Source organism: Chrysoperla carnea, chromosome 4 (genome assembly GCF_905475395.1).
Source record: "Chrysoperla carnea chromosome 4, inChrCarn1.1, whole genome shotgun sequence".
NCBI lineage: Eukaryota > Metazoa > Arthropoda > Insecta > Neuroptera > Chrysopidae > Chrysoperla > Chrysoperla carnea.
The window spans coordinates 3,052,324-3,072,817 of NC_058340.1; the positions used below are offsets into that span (position 1 = coordinate 3,052,324).

The 20,494-nt window shown below is 29.0% G+C and overlaps 1 protein-coding gene across 2 annotated transcripts in view; it reads left to right on the forward strand.

The window, feature by feature from the left end:
• The window catches only part of LOC123299040, a 168,618-nt gene that overhangs the window by 41,420 nt on the left and 106,704 nt on the right, over positions 1-20,494 (forward strand). For both annotated transcript variants that reach the window (XM_044881180.1, XM_044881181.1), the window contains exons 2-3: positions 16,085-16,212; positions 18,134-18,589. In XM_044881180.1, coding sequence (XP_044737115.1) covers positions 18,517-18,589 — 73 coding nt within the window. In that variant the 5' untranslated portion in view covers positions 16,085-16,212; positions 18,134-18,516. The remainder of the gene's footprint in view (positions 1-16,084; positions 16,213-18,133; positions 18,590-20,494) is intronic.

Here is a 20,494-nt window from a genome sequence, read left to right on the forward strand (position 1 = left end):
AATAAATGTATATACTTCCATTTTTTTGTCCCTTGTTTCAAAAATATTTTCGTATCGATACACCTATGAAATTCACGACGTCCCATGATTTTGTATTTTTAAAAAACCGTTTAAGGCCTACACACATATTATACATTTCTGAAACACCTTGACTTTTCTAAAATCATTTCGTATAATGGTTCTTAACTTTTGTCTCCAATTCCCAAAGCACATTTATAAGAATTATAATTTTTATTTTTTATTATATAAGAAGAATGAAATGTTGGAAAATTAAGTAGCTAAATACTATTAAATAAAATAGGGTGATTCATTTTAAATCGCTTAACATTATAATATTAATGTTTTTATCTCAAATACTATTTTATATAATATGAATAACAAACCATAGCTACAAAGTCACTGATGTTGAAAAAGAGGAACAACAAATTAAGTCATTTTATATATCTTGTCACCTCCATATACAGAGAATAATATTTTTTACAATTTATTCCCCTCTAATGTCAACTGTAGCGCAAAAATGATTTTCGTATTTATCGACTCAGTTTTGTTTTCATATTGTGTTGTAACTTAATTTTTTTTTTTGAATAACTTATTAAATTGGACTTATTTTCATAAAATTTGTAAATCTTGCACGAACTGATCACGATAGTGGTCATAAAATATTTCTTTGGGAGCTAAATCTCATCGAAAATACCCCTTTTAGAAAAAATAAAAAAAAAATAGCAGAACTTAAAGTGACACAAGTTTTCAAATAATAGTTTCCCGTGGTATGTGTGAAATTTTCGAATTCTGAAAATTACCCGACAAGTGTAATGTCTTTTGTATCATAAATATTATAGCACAGGAAATATAAGTTTTTTGCTTAAAAAATCTAAGTGAAGTTTTTCACCAGAATTTTCTTTATTTGAATGCAAGAAATGACCCATGAATGAAGTCTATTGAAAAATCATTTACACAAAAAAAAAAAAAACTATTCCAGGTCTTAGGAAGCAAAATTCCTTTTTTTTTTAATATCCCGCAACTCATTCTGTTTATGATAGTTTCAGCTCCACAAAATTTATGCATGAGTTGAAGAGAGTGTCAAATAGAAGTATCACTCTTCTAGCAATCCCTTTTCCCACCCCTTCTCCCTTTTTTGTCGAAAATGCCAACTCCTATGCATAATTTTCCACTTTTTAATAGAGATTTTTCCCTTTTTCAAAAAACAGAGAAGACAATTGCCCATTTCTAGAAATTGAATATTCCTGCACTTTTTGCTGAGAATAAAGGATCGTCTTGAATCCTGCAATATTTCATTGCAGGATTCCAGAGATGTCCTGTGCTACAAGTAATTTACCTAAAATTAACAGCAGTATTAATTTTTTTTTACAAAATTTTCGAATCATTCTAAAATAGTAAAAGTTGCATATTTAATCAAAGACCTTACCGTGCTTGAAAATGGTAAAAAATCTTAATTTTTGCACAAGATTGTGCTATCTGTATATAGAGGCTGTGTGAGACTATTCAAAGCCAATTCTTTTAGGTATATTCTCTCCTATTCATTAAGTTTGTACAGCCGAAAAAAATCGTCCGCATATTCTGTTACTTTGGCACCCATTATATATTTTTTTCGCAGTTAGTACGAAAAAGATAATGTATGAGAATGTAAAATTCATAGAAAGAGCATTTGCTTATTTGATAATGCGCGGACACTCTTTTGTTTTGCTGAACAAGCCCATTTTCATGTTCATTTGTAAGATATTGAACTAAAACTGTTTCTCTTCAGTACTATTAAAAATTGAGTTTCACCCCCCATTTTTCAATTATACCCTCATTATTCGTATTATGTGAGTTCATCCTTATTTTTTTAATCTTTATTCATGTTTTTAATTGTATTGTCTTATGTCGTGTATGAGGGGTTTAAGTCAATTATTTATTACGATTATTGTGACCTAAAAAGTATACTAGTACATGAATTGGCTTCATTTGTATTACAAGTGGTTTGATTATTTTGAAAAAAATTTTTTTCTGCAATATTTCAAGCTTGTTTAAAACAGTTTTTCTTTTCTAAAGGGTCGATATCCAAATAATACAAAACCGGGATTTTAGTTCGGAGTTTAAAACTTTAAGTGAAATATGACACAAATTTTGAATAGCAGGAAAGTAGATACACAATGTAGTAATAAACAAGTGAAAACAAACAATTGACTGAGTTAATTGTTACGGATTCGTTTGTTATTTCACGTCATGTGAGTAAAAAGATATAGCCAGTCATACATACATGTCAAACACACATGACTAATATTCCCATATAATACATACAATACAATATTCGACCCTAATTTTTCGCTGTCACGGGTAAACAGTGATGTTTTCGAAAAAATTTTTCAAATAAAAGTTGTTTATTTTTTATATATAAGAAAGATTTTTTACGTTTAAACTTTTGTTCTATCTCTAACGGTTTACAAGATGGGTTCTACGGATCCAAGACCAAATTTACCTCGCTTTTTACGATCTGAACAAGCTGTAAAAATTTCAAACTGACATCGTTTTACGGTTTTGAGTTGAACGTGATAACAGACGGACAGACAGACAGACAGACAGCCGGAAATGGACTAAGTAGGTGATTTTATAGCATCATTATTTAAAGCTTGGTTATAAACGTTACAAACTTGGGACTTAACTTAGTATACCTTAATATATTTCTTATATATTTAATTTGTCGTAAAAAAAAGCAATGATTGTGATTTTTGAAACAAATAGCATATTTTTTTAATGACATAAATATTAGAAACGCAGAAAAAAAGACCAAAAATCAACATAAAAGTGAATTATGATACGAGTTCCGCTATAGGCAGAATTACTGCTTCGGAATGTTTTGAAGTATTGACTGTCCATTTTATCAATATGTTTAAATTTAATATATTTTTATGGCAAGAAGTGTTAATTTTGCCGGAATATTTTGTGACTTTTTATTAGAAAAATCAACATTTTGAAGTACTTTTTCAAACATAGTAGGATACCCTATTTTGATTATATATCAATAAACTTTACTTTAGAATACCATACAATCTTCTTTTGAAATTTTGAATATAATTTCATACTCCGTTTTTTTTCCCATATGTCTATCCAACCCAGTAGGTACATCAAAAATATTCATAAATTCATGAAATTATTTTTGAGTTGTATTTGACACACACGTATGTGTTTGATCGCATTTTTTTGATGAAACAAACATTGAAATAATTTTCCTTTGTTATTCATTTGAATGACTTTTCACAATATTTACTTTTTCTTTTTAAATGAAATTTTATTATTTTTATTATACATACAACATACATTTATTAAGTCTTGTGTTTCCATCGTAAAATATTTTTGTATATAAAATTATAACTAATAAACGTTTTTAATCAACAAAGACTTTTTCAATTAGATAAATTTTTGTTAAAAAATGTTATTAACTCCTCTCTCAACTGAAAGATTATTTTAACACAGATAACAAAAACTTTTGAAAACATCAAATAAAAATAAAATAAAATAAAATAAAACTCACTTTTTGACGATATTATTGAGTTTTATAAAGTTATTTTTGTCCGTAAAATATTATATATGATGCTGTACCATAATTTCTTGGTTTTTATGTCCTTGATCATTGACGAATAATACATACAAAACTGTGAAAATGAAATGTTATCTAATAGATTTACTCTTCTTAGAAGGAAATGTCTCAAAAACACTTCTCTTAAATTATTACTTTAACATTATTAACTTTTTTGTTGTTGGAGACTCTCGCAATCAACCATTATATGTTGAAAGGTCAATATTGCTCCACAGTTTGGGCATGCTTCTGGGTTGGTTTAAGTTATCAAGTAAGTGTGAGTGTGTTTGGTGTGGCAAATTCTCAGTCTGATGATTACAACCTGTGTCTGTTTAATTTTGGAACTGTATCGAAAACGTGAACGAATGGAAAAAATTTCGTAAATTTTTTTTGCTGTTGTGTTAATTATTCTCAGGAGAAGGTTTATATGAAAGAATAAAATAAAAGATGTTTAGCAGAACATTAGAAAATAGAAGAACAAATTTTAAATGCAATAATTGGTGGAAACGCGTATAAATAATGTACTATATTAGCATATTATATACTTATGCATTTATTTGCGCTCCCACCATATTTGTCTTGAATTATGAACAGCTGTTTGAATAGTATTATGGTATTATTTATTATTATTCAAGTATTGTGAATAGGTTATTTATTAGATGTATGCGAGCACTGCGTGCACCACTGCCGAAGGCTTCAGTCAAGAACGGGCGAAGGCCTGCCCAAGAGATAGTAGTATAATTTATATTTAGCAGGCGGGATAAGCAAGGAGTAGACTTGAGAGTGGTATTAACGGTTGAATCAGGTGGGCTAAGCATGGTATAGATATTAATGAATTGGAGCTGCAGGATAATTCAGATTAATAATCGCTGATCAATAGTTACTATTCAATAAATTGTAGGTGAACCAAAGTTCACCGAGTCATTTAAAGGTATCGATATTGAATTCAATACTGATACTTAAGGCAGGACAACGTCTGTTGGGTAAGCAAAACTTTATTTTTTCAAGTTTTTCATTAGCTTGGGCGAAATCATCCAGCCTTATGAAAGAAAAATACAAAGGTTTGCAATTACCATAACAAAATACCAATATTTTTAAGGTTCATATTGGTATCAGCTCTGAATAGTACATTAAAGATGTTACAAAAACCCTCGTATTTTTCTGAAACCTCAAGGAATGTGCTTCTTAGTTGTCAAATGGCATTATATAATACATTGTTAATTCAATGAAACGGTTAATGTTTAAGTTGACTTATAGGCTTCTTGAATTACGTATACGATGTATAATAGTTTTCGATTATTGGAAATCACTTAACATTTACGTCATACATGTTGTCTATTTACAGGTTTTTTAAGTTAACTTTAACATTGATCGTTTCATTAAATTAAAATTTTATTGTTTATTAACAAATAGAAACATTTGCATCACTATATCATGCCTTACTAATGATATTTGACATCTAAAATCACATTCCAATAAGTTTTAGCAAAATGCGAGCGGTTTCTTTCATTTTACTTTATTAGCCAATTTTCGTAGCATCTTTTACTGTACTAAAATAAATCTTACCTTTCCAATTTTCACTTCTACTATATCCAACATCGTGCGAAAACGGTCTAATTTAAGTTTTTAATAAATTAATTTTAACTCATTAGTTTTTAGATTGAATTGTCCCTACATATTATAAAACAAAGTCGCTTTTTCTGTCCCTATGTCCTTTTGTACGATTAAATCTTTGAAACTACGCAACGGATTTTGATGCGGTATTTTTAATAGATAGAGTGATTCAAGAGGAAGGTTTTTATGTATAATACATCCATATTATAGTAGAGTAAGGGGATGAAATAGGGGTTGAAAGGGATATGCTTCAAAAACTAAAAAAGTTGTGCATCGATTAAGCTAAAATATTGACACGATATACAACCAGCTTCAAAGATCTATTGTTTTTATCTACTTTTAACCTTCGGAGGGTAGAAAGGTGTAGCGAGAAAGTGGGAAGGAATTATCGAATATTTACAAATATACCTAAGTGGGGTATCAAATAACAGAGCATGACGTGTACATTACAAAACTGTTATCCCACGCAAGGAAATGTGGAGGGAGGGGTGCAAGTGGGTATGTTGCCCAGTAAAGCGGGTAGTTCACAGCTAGTAAAAAATAAATGCGGAAGCTCGAAATTATCTCAGAAAGTTACAATATTTACTTTACTGGGCTAGAAGGAAAAGCGAAAGGAATGTTTTAATGTAACTATGAACACTCTATATATACACCGATATAACACAAACACACATAATAATATATAATATATATATGTGAACGTATTATATTATACCTTATAATAAATTTTATTTCCGAAAACATTAGGTTAAATAAAACGAATTAGATATAGCGGCACCAATAACATACAAAAAGTATACAAAAGAGTAAACAGATTTATAATATTACTACAATGTTTTGACATTATGTAATCTATAAAATGTGATTTTAGAAAATGACCAACATCATGTTATGTTTGTTCTGTGTTCTATTCTATATATGTTCTATTCTATTTTTATTGTAACAAATTTATTCATTCAATTGTATATTTTTAGTTTGTTCTAATACGATAAATACTATGGGATTCAACAATCATTTGAGATATCTGAATATATGTCATACTTTATTCGTGAGAATTTTTTATAATTCAATGTTAAATTTTACAAAATTACTATTTTAAAAAAATAAATAATGCGTTGTTATAGAAGAAAACATGCCAAGAAACATAGCGTTTTTTTTGTTTACGGCTAATCAATGGCTAAATTAACCGCAAAAGTCAATAAAACGGCTTTCTTGCGTTTGAAAAAAAGTTAACGTCCAATGCCAAAAAATTATGTTAGTGTTTTATAGTCAGTTTCAGTACAGATCTTTCAAACGTCACAGTGTGATCATTTCAAATTTATCTACCCTTAATAGCGCTTGACCTGATATGATTATTGTTTTGTGTGAAAACACGTTGATTGAGATATCGAGGGGAAGTTCAAAAATGGTACGTAGAGAATTTAAGGTTTCATCCCATTTCGGCCAGGTACCCCAACTTTGAAATTGCAAACGGTACCCCTACCTTGTTATACTTCGTAGGAAAGTGCATCTAATTCTTTATTCAACCAATGTAAAAAATGAAATCGATTGATTGGTTCTTAAGATAGACTACACAGAAGAAGAATTCATTCCTTTCATCTTCTGTGTAGCCTATCTTTAGAACCAGTCGATCGATTTCATTTTTTTAATCATGGTTGAATTGAGAATTTTATGCACTTTCACTAACATTTTGTAACGAAATGAACAGTCGCTCGTCAATTAGACGACTGAAACGTTGAATAGCCAATACTATTTTTATTTCAAACGTTTGTAAATCTCAGTAGGGTTGGTACTCAAATACTGATAAATACTTGTCCAACTATTGATCGACTAAAAGATTGTCAGCGTACTGCAGTTCTAATAGGGTACTTTCGGTAGTGAATAAATAAAGTTAAAAACTAAAAAACACGCTTGTTGCTTGTACTAAGTATATATGATTATCGGTAGTATAATAAATGTATATAACTGATTATGTCCTATGCATGGGTATGAAATTAGAGAGGTAATATAAGCGTGTTAAAATAAATTATGAGACTTAATAAACTATACGGTAAGGAAAGTAAATCATAAATGATGATTACCATAACAATTTCACTAATGAACTGAATAATCATTTAATAGATTTATGAAATAATTAAAAAGGTTTTCATTGAATACTAATAAAATGCTATCTATGCATAGGTTAGGTTTGAGTTTTTGTAATAGAGTGAAATCTACAATGATTACACTAAAGTTCGTTGTGATACCTAAAAATTTAGATAATAAATTATAAAAAAACAAACTACAACAATGTGTATTATTTATATTGTTGTTATAACACAATGAGTTTTAAATGTCATTGTAGAATATGTATTGTACTTTAGGGTATAACCACCATATACTATACTATACTATACTATACTACCAACCTACACACATATTGTAATGTCTTGCATCAGTGGAGTGAACAATTTATATACTCTTACTCATATTTTTAATTAAAAGTTCAAAAAAATATGTTTTTTTATTTTATTTACACAGTAGGGTAAGACTTAGTACCTAGAGATAGATGTACCTTGAATCAATCATTCAATGTTTCTCGGCACATCGATATATATTGGACAGCATTTACATTGATATGAGACTATTCTATCAGGACAGGCTGAAGACCCGTTGTAAAGGTGGTTTTGTTTTCAAGTAAAGTAAAAATAAAATATTTTTGCCAAAAAAGTAATAATTTTGATTATTTGACTATTTTTAAGCTACTCTTTGCATGTTGTTTAAGGGTGTATTCTGATCTAGAAGCCTCAATTTTAGACATTTTTCAAACTAAGATTATAGGAAAATGAAAAAAGCTTATGCAGCCTATTTTTCATATGATATTTATTGATATAGCACAAAATAAGAAGGGAAAAAAAATAATTCTTCTAATTAAATTACAGGCTACAGGGAATAAAAATTACTAGTTGACATGATTCCAGCCATTATAGTGATCTGAATCAAACAAATTTGAAAAATTATTAATTAGTGAAGATGTGGTTTTCGTCTAAACCACGCTAAAAAAAATTCACAAAATGGCGTTGCAAGTCAAAAAAATAATTCATTTTTACCCCTTTTTTGACTTTTTAAAATTTTTTTAAAATACTTAAAATTGAAATTTTATTAAATCCGACGCTCAGACGATATAAAAATTTATAAGAAAGATTGCCACCAAATTTCAAAAAAAGCGGTCGAGTAAAATTTGAAATAGCATGTCAACCACATCCTAAAATGCAGTTTTAAAAACAAAAAGTAACTCGGATAATAATATAAAGTTTGAGAAACAATTCCGGAAAAGTAACTCGGATAATAATATTATGCACTTTGGATTAATCGTCAGTTCCAAATCCATACATCGGACCTTTGTTTACTTCTTATATGGAATGTCATGATGTTATGCAAAGTTATTTATGCTAACCGAACTGTTTTGCTTTCTTTTCAAGCAGCGGAAGCTCGCAGTACAGAGCGATCAATTCAAAATTCGTGTAACCTTTACAAATGTGCACACACAAAAAATCGATTTCTTCAATTTGAGACAATTTTTTCGGGGATATATTAGTGTAAGGCTCTGTAAACAAATTAATAAAAATTTTGATTTTAGGTACTACACATTACCCAATTATAGTATTGTGAGTACCTATATAGTGAAAACTATTTAAATAAATAACAGAAATACTCGTGTCGTTTTCATTTTATGTGTCCATTAAACCCTAACTCTGTACCAAATTTCAGCTCTCTGAGTTTAAGGGAAGTAATAGTTCTATTCTGATGATCATGAGTGAGTGAGTGTCATAAATCCGAAACTTTGCTTTCGCTTAACTTCGGAACAAAATGACCTACAGACTTGAAATTTTGGATTTTAAGTATGTGATTATAGTTTACTGGATGACGAAAATTTCTGCGTTCTGGTCTTATCCAGAGATTCTCACATAGGAGTCTGAAAATGCAGCGAAATGGTTCCAGTAAAGGATGGTTCGGCAGTGTTTGATTCGCGTTCGACTTAGCGGGGGGACTGCCATGCCCCCGATATAACCTAACGGAATTATGGCGAAAAAGTACATCTGTATAAAACTCTTTACTATAAAGTGACCTGTAAAGAAGGTTCCAACTAAAATCAGTAGAAATAACCTTTCTTAGCAGGATTGTCAAATATATTTTTTATACCCTTTTCAATCGCCAAGACAGTGCCTCCCAACAAAGGTTCTAGTATTCGCGAATAAAACAAATGTTTCATTGTATATTCCTACCATATTTCTTCCATATAATATGCACCACGTTACAAATAAACAGATTCTACTGTATGATGTATATACCTTTGTATATAATAATTATTATAATAATTACGTGATGATAGCAGAAAACATATTATAACACTTAAAATTACATTAAAATTATTAACATAACAGTGCTTTCATTTAATTATTCGCATTTTAATATTAATATGAAGAATAACCATCATTCACATTTGTATTTTTAATTTTCTGTTTATCCAATAAAATTAGTCTTCAAATGCTAAAAACGAAATTACAAATGCAAAAGAAGGCTTTGAAAATTACACTACTATGGGTTTGAATGTTGGATTGTGCCAAGAGCTTTTTCTGTAATATAGAAATTTATCAAAATATAACACATATAACTGTATTATTTGGATCGACTTTTGGTCGAATCATTTATGATCCATACAATTCTAATCTACCCCTGAAAACTTCTTGGATATTATGAACGCTACTGATAATAATTTGAGCAATTACACACTGGAAATTCAAATTCTTCAATCTTTCGAATTTTTAATTGGCTAAGTTGGCTAAAGCCAGATTAAAATTTGGCATGTTAACAATACCTTCTAAATAAGACATTTTTCATTCTAGTGTTTTGTTGTTGTTAATAAATGTAATATAAATTATTTGAGCTTTATTAACTATTGGAAGTTTTTAACCCCCGAACTAAAAAAACTGGGTGTTATAAGTTTGACTGGTGTCTGTGTGTGGAAATGGACTAATTGGGTGATTTTATGAACTCCTATGACAAAATTTTTTTCCTAGCATCATTATTTTTAAGCTTTACAAACTTGGGACTAAACTTGATATACTATGTATATTTCATATATACATGGTATAATAAAATGTAACATGACTCCAAATTCGCAAATTTTTTAATGGATGTAATACCTTTGAGAATGCACAAATATAAATGTAAAAAATAAATAAATAACCCATCTCTTACAATAAATATATTGTATTATAAAGGTTACATATGCATGTATGTATTATATATGCTGAATACAAAAAATAAATCATTACATTTCATTTATTTAATATAATATGTTGGTAGTTAATATTATATTTCGCAAAGTCAGGGGAATTTTATTCCAACAAAATTACAATAAAAAGTCAATAATTGTGTACTTTGTTAAAATTAATGAGAAAATCTTATTTCTAATATGATTTTCCACCCTTCTTATTTAATAATATAGCAAGGGTTTATATATTATAATATTATACATTAAATATTAAGAAAATATCTTTACAATTACAGTAAAAGTTATTAATAAAGTCATTACGCATTAGCAACAGTGCGCTTTAGCTTATTTCATGAAGGACGTTGGACGTGCATTCAAAATTTCGGCGCATAGTTTTAGTAACATTTAACTTGAAACTGGACGGACTTATTTCAGAGTGATTTGATGAACTTATTTGACAGTGAAAAAAAACTAATGGGGACTGGCGCCATATTTTTGTTGTAACTATGAAATCAAGTGTGAAATGAGTATTAAAAGAAAAACCCGTGGGTATAGAGTCTGGTGCGACCCTTGTGGTCCACACGAATAAACTACTAGACCGAACGCTTTGATCGGCGCCTAACGAAGTCGATATCATTTATTGTTCGCGCAATACCGATCAAGAAAAAAATGAAGAAAAATCTGGGCCAGCACCAAACAACTCGAACGAATGTTATGGAGTCAATATCATTTTTTGTTCACGCGATATATTTTTGTTCTAACCATGAAACATAAAGATATGTTGAAAATTTCAATTTCGAAAATCGGACCCATTACAATAACTTCCTATAGCGGGAAGTTGAAAAGAACTCAACTAGTAGTATGCCGCCTCCAACATGAGGGGATATAATGAAGCTACCGTAGGTAGAAAAGGAAAAACCAACGGCTAAGAAGTAAAATAAAGAAATTGGTTTCTTACTAAGTGTGAGATTCTTCAAGACTGAATTTAAACTGTAACAGATTACTCTAACACTAATTTTGGTGTGAGGAAATTTTAGGTGTAATAAATAATAAATTATAACAAAATTTCAGTACAAATGATAAGTATTTTCGCCTACAATCGATGCAGAATTTGTCAAATTTTTAATTACATAATTTTCTAATTTTCAATACAGTACAATTTAAGTAGTGGAATTATAAGCTTGTTTTCAACCATTCAGCTTTGTCCTTATTTGCACCCCACATGTAAACAATGATGTTTACGAAAAATGTTTCAAATAAAAGTTTATTATATTATTAATTAAGGGACTTAAACTCTTTTTTTACGTCCTGAGCACGCTTTAAATTTCACCATTTATATCTGTTTTCGTTTTTGAGTTATCGTGATGACTGGCGTAAATACGAAAATAGTCTTACTAGGTGCTTTTATAAACACCAATACCAAAATTTTGTTCGTATCATTAATATTTCTAAGCGTTACAAACTTGAGACTAAAATTAGTATACCTTGATATATATTTCATGTATACAGGATATAAAATTGCAATTTTCGGTCAAAAAATATATTTTATCAAGGCTCTTAACTGAATGTGACGTTCACATTGTATTCAAGGATGTTATATTTAACGCTTACTGTATACATATTTACAAAGTACTCAACAAAAAAAAAGAATACATATATACAGATACATAAATATTTTAGTAAAGTAATATTACTACATAACCGTCTGTTCTGCTTCTGGTTGGTGCTTGACAATATTTTCTTGTTCCAACGGATGAGTTGCTTCATGCTTTAGGAAGATATATATTTTCGTGTTCGTATAAAAATATTTCATGAATTTATTATTCTGCTATATAATAAGTTTATCTAACATGTAGCGTACAAAAAGTAACAAATTGTTATAGATCATGTAATTATCTATCACACTTCTTTGTCGAACAAGATTGATATCCTGCTGATTTGACGGTAATTTTAAAAGTATCCATTCTATTTCGATGGTCTGATTCTTATAAACATCTAGTACTAATACAAATATTATCAAATATAATAAATGAGAACTCTAGGATATTTCGAATTTAATTTCTATTTAATCTCAATTCCTACATTGATTTTTGTATTATATAAATACATATTTCGACTACTATGTAGTCATTATCAGTATGAATTAGCAAATTGTAACTACTCTTATATTTTATGTTGATCGTTGCTTATTTGTTAACCGCCTGAAGACGTAACTAATTCATACTGATGACCTGGTACATCATAAATGTAGGGCTTACTTTTTTTATCTCAAGATATTTTCTGAAAATTTAAGGTAATGATTTTAGAAGTTAAATACTTGTTTGATTTTTTAAAGAATTTAATTTTACTTTTTACTGAATGAATTAATTGTAATATTAGTTTAAAAAAGACATATTTCTGATTTAATAATCAACCCAATATGTGCGTACATTACGTTTGGTTTGATCAGGATATTAAAAATTAAATGAACTTTCTTTAAATAATTTCTATTATCTTTAACTTCTGGTAACTTTCCAAACACAATTTTTTGAAACGATAAAACATAAAATTTTGACAAAAAATGCAAATTGACAAATTATAAAAATATCTTCGCAAAATTCATGGTAAGCTGAATCGGTTAAAACAGTTTTAGTTTCCTGGATGACCGAAATGAAAATGGTCGGTTTTGGATGCCGTTCTAAAAATTGACTAAGCAATTGGGGCAAAATCGAAATCTAATCTAGTAAAACACATTTGGGTAGAGAAAACGTAAGGCTCCGTGTTTAAGCACAGATTTTCATACAAATTTTGACATACGTCTATCAAGGCAGGTATGGAAATATTTAATTCTTATTTTTCTTCCACATTCATGAAGTTATAACAAAATTCATCATCAAAGTTGAATATAAGGTACAAATAATTTCAACCCTCTAATATTGCCTTGGAGCTCGAACTTTCTTAGTACCACTATTAAAATATTTCGATCAAATTTTACTTTATAACGTTATAACGTAGTGCCAAAGATTTAAATAAAATTTCCCTGAAATCTTATTTTCTTCTCCAGAATAATATATTCGTAATATGTTTATATTTGTTACATTCAATAAATATACAAGACTGTTGTTTATGTTATCCGTTGAGTTTTCAGAGATTTTTCCTTTTTATATTTGTTTTGTGTTTTCTAATGAAATACAAAAAACAAACAAAATATGTAGCATTATTACTAAAGTCAAAATAATATTATAGTCAGGCTATCACGATCGTCTGTTGTTAGTATATGTTGTTGTATAACAATGTTATTTTCTAACTCTAGCACGTATCAGTTCGTCATCCATGTTTAGCAGCTAGTCTAGCTATCGATATTTGTTCAATGTATATAAGTAGTTAGTTCATTATGACATACCATTTTTCCAATATTATTAATAGGATTATATTTATTATTATTTTTTATTATTCTCAAACTGACGCTACTAGAATGTCGTCTGTTCATGAAGTTTAATATTTTGTTCGATATTATAGTTTTTCCATAACACTTATTTTCATTCAAATTATAATAGTTCCAACTCCAAAACATAATGTTCGGATTTTAATGAATCTATCGATTTTTTCACGTAGTAACAAAATTTAAATGGTTTTATTAGACCAGTTAAAAATTTTTTTCAACAATCCGCACAACAAATACAAAGTTGAAAATTGTTCGGGATTTTAGATTTAGGGTTGTCGCCCTATTTGTTCAGTCGGTTAAGGCATAACCAATTCCGTCCGTGGTATGCTAAGGGTAGCGGGGACGATTCCCGCTGTCGCTAGAAAATTAATTTAATTAATAGTTGTGATGGGTTGGTGTAGTGCATGGTATATGCATGAAGGAGGTGCACTCAGCCTCTGAAATGGAGGAGCTGATAAATGAAATTATCAGCGGAAAGGTGGTAAAATACATAAATGGTATCACAATCGGCTCTATAGCCTAAGTGTGTCCTTCGTGGACAGCCAATAAAACCTAACCTAACCTAGATTTAGGGTTGAAATAACTTTTACCCTATTTTCAACTTTGATGATGAATTTTATTATCACTACATGAATGTAGACGAAAAATAAGAAAACAAGTTGTCGATATCTGCCTTGGTTTTCGAAATATCGAAAGCTAAATGCGTGAAGTGAGAATTCTTTATCTGAAGTGATAAAACAATTGAATCCCGATCCCCTATTGTCACCTAATGAGAAGTAGATGCCTTCAAATCACATAAATTATAAAACTTACCATTTCGTCATTTCGCCGAATGAATCCATATTTCATCAAACTTTTATTTAGCATTCATTATAAGTGTTTTCGAAAAAAATGACGAAAATACGTAAGTTTTTATTACTCGTTTCAAATATTGAAGTTTATTCATGTATAACTTTTCTTTCAAGTACCCCTATAAGAAAATTAGAGGTATTCGAATCACAGTAAGATGCAAACTTTAATATCAACCTATAATATTTTGACTGGCCCGCACATTCTCACATTACCATTTCTTCTTCGAGGACATAATATGATTTCTTTATTTAAGTAGTTTTATTTTTGTAATTAAAAGATCAAAAAGTTTTTACGAAAGTGATATACGTACATTGACGAGTGAAACCCGCGCGTACTAATTATGAAAACTTTTATATAAATTATGTAAATAATCTTTGAATATTTTATTATATTTGGTTTTTAATGTAGAATTTATGTTTTATCATTTATTCAAATTTTGTATGCGTAATGTGTTTTGATAAGTACAAATTAAATGGTAACGACAATAAATATTATATAATTTATTTTCTTTTTTTTCTTCTTTTTCTTGTTATTTCTTAATACATATTTTTTCCTAGGTATTTCTTCACAATTTTATTTTCTTATTTTTATGAAAATAAATCTTTTGAACAAAAGCTCGAATAAATATTAAGAATTCCCTTGACTGACAAAGTTGCAGGTTTTTGTAAAAAAAATATAGAATTAAAAACTCTTTATTGAGGGTTGTTCACATAGGTACTGTTCTTATCTGTTGGCAATATTTGAAGGAGGAAAATAGTTCATTTTTCTTTTCAATCATTGTGTGCAATATTGCTGAAGATTTTTCTTTCGATCGTCGGGAAAAAAATTTTGAAAAATCAAGTATGCAGTCCGGGAAAAAAATTTTGAAATATCCAAGAGTTCGATAATATTTATACACGTATGTAATCCTAGTATATTTCGGTCATACTTTTCAAATTTCTGGCCAAATTTAACTTCACTATGATAATTTTCAAGAATGTGGGATACTGTTCCCGAATTTTAGCGAAAAACTGAGTTGTAGCGAATAACTTACAAAACAGATGAGAAAAATAATCCAAAATTACCAGGTTTCAAAAAAATTTCATAGAAATTGGATAAAATTTGGCTGTGTTATTCATAAATTGATTTTTGAACTTTATGACGTCATGAAAATCCAAAAAATTTAATTTTGGTCTATCATCTCCAAATTATATCCAATTTTAATAAACCAAGTTTGTAATCCAACTAAATTTCGATCATACTTTTCAAATTTTCGGTCAAAGTAATTTACACCTTTGTAACATACATTTAACCATTAAAGTAATTTTTTGTAATTACTTTTAAGATTTATAAAGATAATGTTTTTTTACTTTTGTTTCAGATATCTTCCAGCACAGAAGAGGAAGAAGCATTGAAGTACTTGTCAAAAATTTAAACATAAAAGAAAATATAGCAGAGACCGAGAAAAGTATCTAGGACGAAAAGAATCCTAGAAAAGTATCTAGGAAGGTAATATGGGTTCTATAATTCTTTTTTAAGTATCTCATGGTTTACTCTAAATTTGTAATGTTTATCATTGGAACGAGTTTCAACAAAAAATTGAATGAAAAATAACGTTCAATCGTTTCAGAAGTATAGACAGAGGTCAACCCTGATAGCTCGGTTGATTAAGGCGTAACCAATTCAGTTCGCGGTTTGCCTAAGGTAGCGGGTTCGATTCCTGCTATTTTTATTTTGCAAAAATAATTTTTAAATTTTTGAAACCCCCTTAAAATCCTATACTTCACAAAAACTCAATTCTAATTAAAATTGAATGGTACATCACTAACTGATTTTCGACTTATATTGATTGGACTAAATATAAAGCGAAAAAATAAAGTATCCAAAATATAACAAAATAGACATTAATCGTTTTGTTGTTTGTATGTTGAAACACGAAACATTCAAAAAACAAATTAAAATTTATACTAAATACTTTTTAGGAATTTTCACTCCTCCATTATCACAATAGAATTTTAATTGAAAAATACTTATAGAGACTACTGACGGGCAAGATGGATATATATTAAATGCGAGTAATGATTACAAATTACTAATTTCTAGTGCATTTATGTAAAAAAAAATGAACTAAACGTACATCCCAGCTAATAAGGCAAGTGGATTTGTTCGACGTTAAGATAACCCACAAACACTACATTTTTTGATTGAAAATTATCTTCTAGCGACACGCTTTCTAAGCATTCTATAAAGAGAATGTCCTTCTTAGAAAGTTCAAATCTATGTTTGATAATAAAAATGTATGAAAAAGATTTAACTATTCAATTTCTTTTTGCTCATTTCTTTTATTTACAAAAAAAAAAAAAAAAAAAAAAAACACTAAACTAAAAATTTTTTTAATTGATTTTTTTTGCCTATAATCACTTGTACTTGTATAAAAAAAAGCACAGCGTTAGATAAGATTTCGATAGTTTCCATAAGTAGACAGATCTAACTTTAACTTTAGATGGATAGACAATGTTGGATCAGATTTTTATGCAAGAAACAAGGTATAGTGGTCAAAAAAATTGGAGAAAAAATCTTTCAATCTATCAGCTTAACTAAAGACTTGGGCTACGCTAATATATAGATACAAAAAAAAATTAAACTGCCATCCATTTGCCTATTTACCCTTATTTTTTTTATATCGGAAACATCTAATCTGATTTCAATGAGACGGGAATGTACAGTATTTTCTTGAACTCATTTAAGGGTAGTTTTTGTTTTAATTTTATGGAAGTGTAGGCTAAAGACCAAAATGTATATAATAAAAATAACATACACATAATTACAAAATGACATTTTGGTAAACTTATTTATGACAAATGGTTTTAAAACAGTAGTTCTTTCTCCTCGAATTTCGATGGTATGTTTTTATCGACTCTTCATGGGATTTAGGCTCTCATGAATTTAATTGTTTCGCATATTTAATGAGACTTTCATGACAGCTATTCTAGTAATGTTAGTAAAAGGGAATTTTTTTTATAAGCAAAGTTATAAGAATTATAATGTAAATATTGCCCTGATTTGTTCAATATTTACGGAGATATTCAAACACAAAAACTTCGAATTTTTTGAAACAAATTTCAATTATTTTAAAACCATAATTATATATTTTAAAAATTTTAAAGCCATAACTAACGTAGCCATTTCTCGGTAAGGGTGATCAAAATCCAAAAACGCCAAAATATTTTCATTTTTTTTGCTATTGCTTTTGTCTAAAAGTTAATAATTTGTAATTAAAATATCCATTTTGCCCGTCCCTTCCCCTTAGATAAATAAAACAGATACAAAACGAATTGTGTTTTACACAAATTAACGGAAGGAAATCTTTTTGGTATATAAATAAATTTGAAAACAAAAAACATTTTACTCTCTCCCCATTTGCTGCTAGCTGTAAAGTTGAAAAATTAAATATAGAAATGTGTTGTTAATAAATAAATAAATAATTAACATTAAGGAAATGTAATAAAATAAAATATATACACAAATAGAGCATAAAATTACACACAATACAGAAACGAAACGACATAACAACGAAGAAACGAACGCACCCCTAAATAAAAGTGAGTTGTGTGTTTGTGTGAGGTGTTTTTCTTTTCTGCTTCGGTTTTTTTTTTCTCTCGTGAACAAGTGAATGGTGAAAACACGATGCAAATAAATGTTCTGTGAAGAGAGTGTAAAGATTTCATAGACTACAACACACACTTACAGCTCTTCCAGTTACTTTCTATATACATATATCTACAACATCTACGACAACAAACTCCGTTCGATATGGTTCACTTAGTTGGTTCCTGGCACCGTATCCTACTGGAGATGCTGCTCATCTATCACTTGAAAGTATTTGGTAAGTACTTAAAAGTATTTTTATGTACCATTTGGTCCGAAAAAAATTTATACTTTCTTTACAATGATTAATACAGGGTAGGTTTTTTCATTTTATCCTTACATTAAAACAACGCCTTTTATCTAATAATATATTTTAATCTAATGTTTTCTTGGAAAAATATAATTAAAAAAAAAAGTAGGATTTGACCAAACCAATCAAATACTTTTTTTAAATGTTTTTCAAAATGATATAATCCAATTGAAATCAGTTCATATCCCTTCTTTAGTTTAATGAAATATAATAATATCTACTGATTATCATTGGCTGCTGGTTATCGAATCATAGTCAGTGAATGAACAAATTTATCAATTTTTGCCATACCTGTAGCGCCCAAACTAGGGCTCAAATCCAAAATTGGTAAATGACTTTTTCCTTCGTCTTTATGAGCTTATTCTGTAGGCCGACGATCTGCAGTCAATAACAGAACACCCTGTATAAATAGCTTAAAGAAAACTCTGTGCTTAGAATTATTTTCTGCACTTAGCTTAGAATTGCACCATGTGCTAAGAATTATTATCATTGCACTGTACGTGTATGATAATAAAGATGTAAAAAGTTGAACTTACAAAATTTCTGGAAAGAAACATGTATGCAAATAAAAATTCATAGACCGAAAAACAAAACAAAGTTATGTACTTTTGAAATAAAACAAACAAAAAAACTTAACAAATCAACGATTTTTATGATAGTATATTTATAGAGCTTAGTTTTTTTTTGTACTAGTAAAAAAATCATTTATTGCTCAAGCCGTGTACATTTTGTTAAACCATTATGTTTTGTGTACATCCTACATTTTCATCACTTTCTTTCCGCACAACAAAAATACCGCCTTCTATTTCCTCACACTGCTATCATTCCATTTAAAAAATATATATCTTATATCTTTTGTGTGTTGATAGATATCTTTTTCGGTGATATTTGCTTTTTTTCCACACCCATGAGAGATTACTAGGTGTACTTTTTAGTGGTATAAAACTACCAAGAGAGTTTAAGGTACTTATCCAATATAATATAAATATTTATAAAAATGTGTTTTGTTAGATATATTGAGATAACAAAAATTGTGATAAAGATACAAGCAAAAAAAAACTTGTTTTGTTGTATTAAGGTGTCTTTGAAATTACATCAAATTTAGAGGCGATAAAGCAGAAATTATTTATGATATTCATGATACGTATGTTTTCGTTTTTTTAATGTTTTTGTAATATCGCAAGTGGACGGGATAATTTAAAAAAATCTCGAAGATAGGAATCGTTTAAAACAGAAGTAGTATTGATGAACTTTGAACTGGATAACTATCAAATAACACTCATCGTACGCCACTAAAGATAAAAACATACCTTAAATGGTGTTGAAATTAGATATATTACTTGCAAAAAACCTGTATCAATAAAAATTAAAAAACTATGAACACCACAGTATCAAAGTCATCCCGATTAGATACATCATGATGCCTTTGACTTTAAGGAACATCCATAAACCACGTGGCCCAATCAAAAAGAGGAGGGTATTTGTTCGAAAGCTACACTGAGAAAACAAAAAATGTTTGCCTTATTTGGTACTAAAAAGTAAGTTATATGGACGGACGGAGGGAGGGATCCCAAACGGAGGGAGGGAGGGATCCCAAGAGCCTGGAATTGGAATGGTGGAGAGACTCCCAAGAGCCTGGAATTTAGCCACGTAGTTTATGGACGCTCCCTCAGTAAAATTTAAAAATGAAAATTGTTATTTTCAAAAAACCCCTTGTGAGGGACTAACCAGAATAACCAGAAAATGTTTTGCTGAGTTAACTTCATAAATAAAAATAAAACTTTATCTACGCAAGTTATAAGAAGTACTTTTCGCACTCAGTTTGCGTGGGGA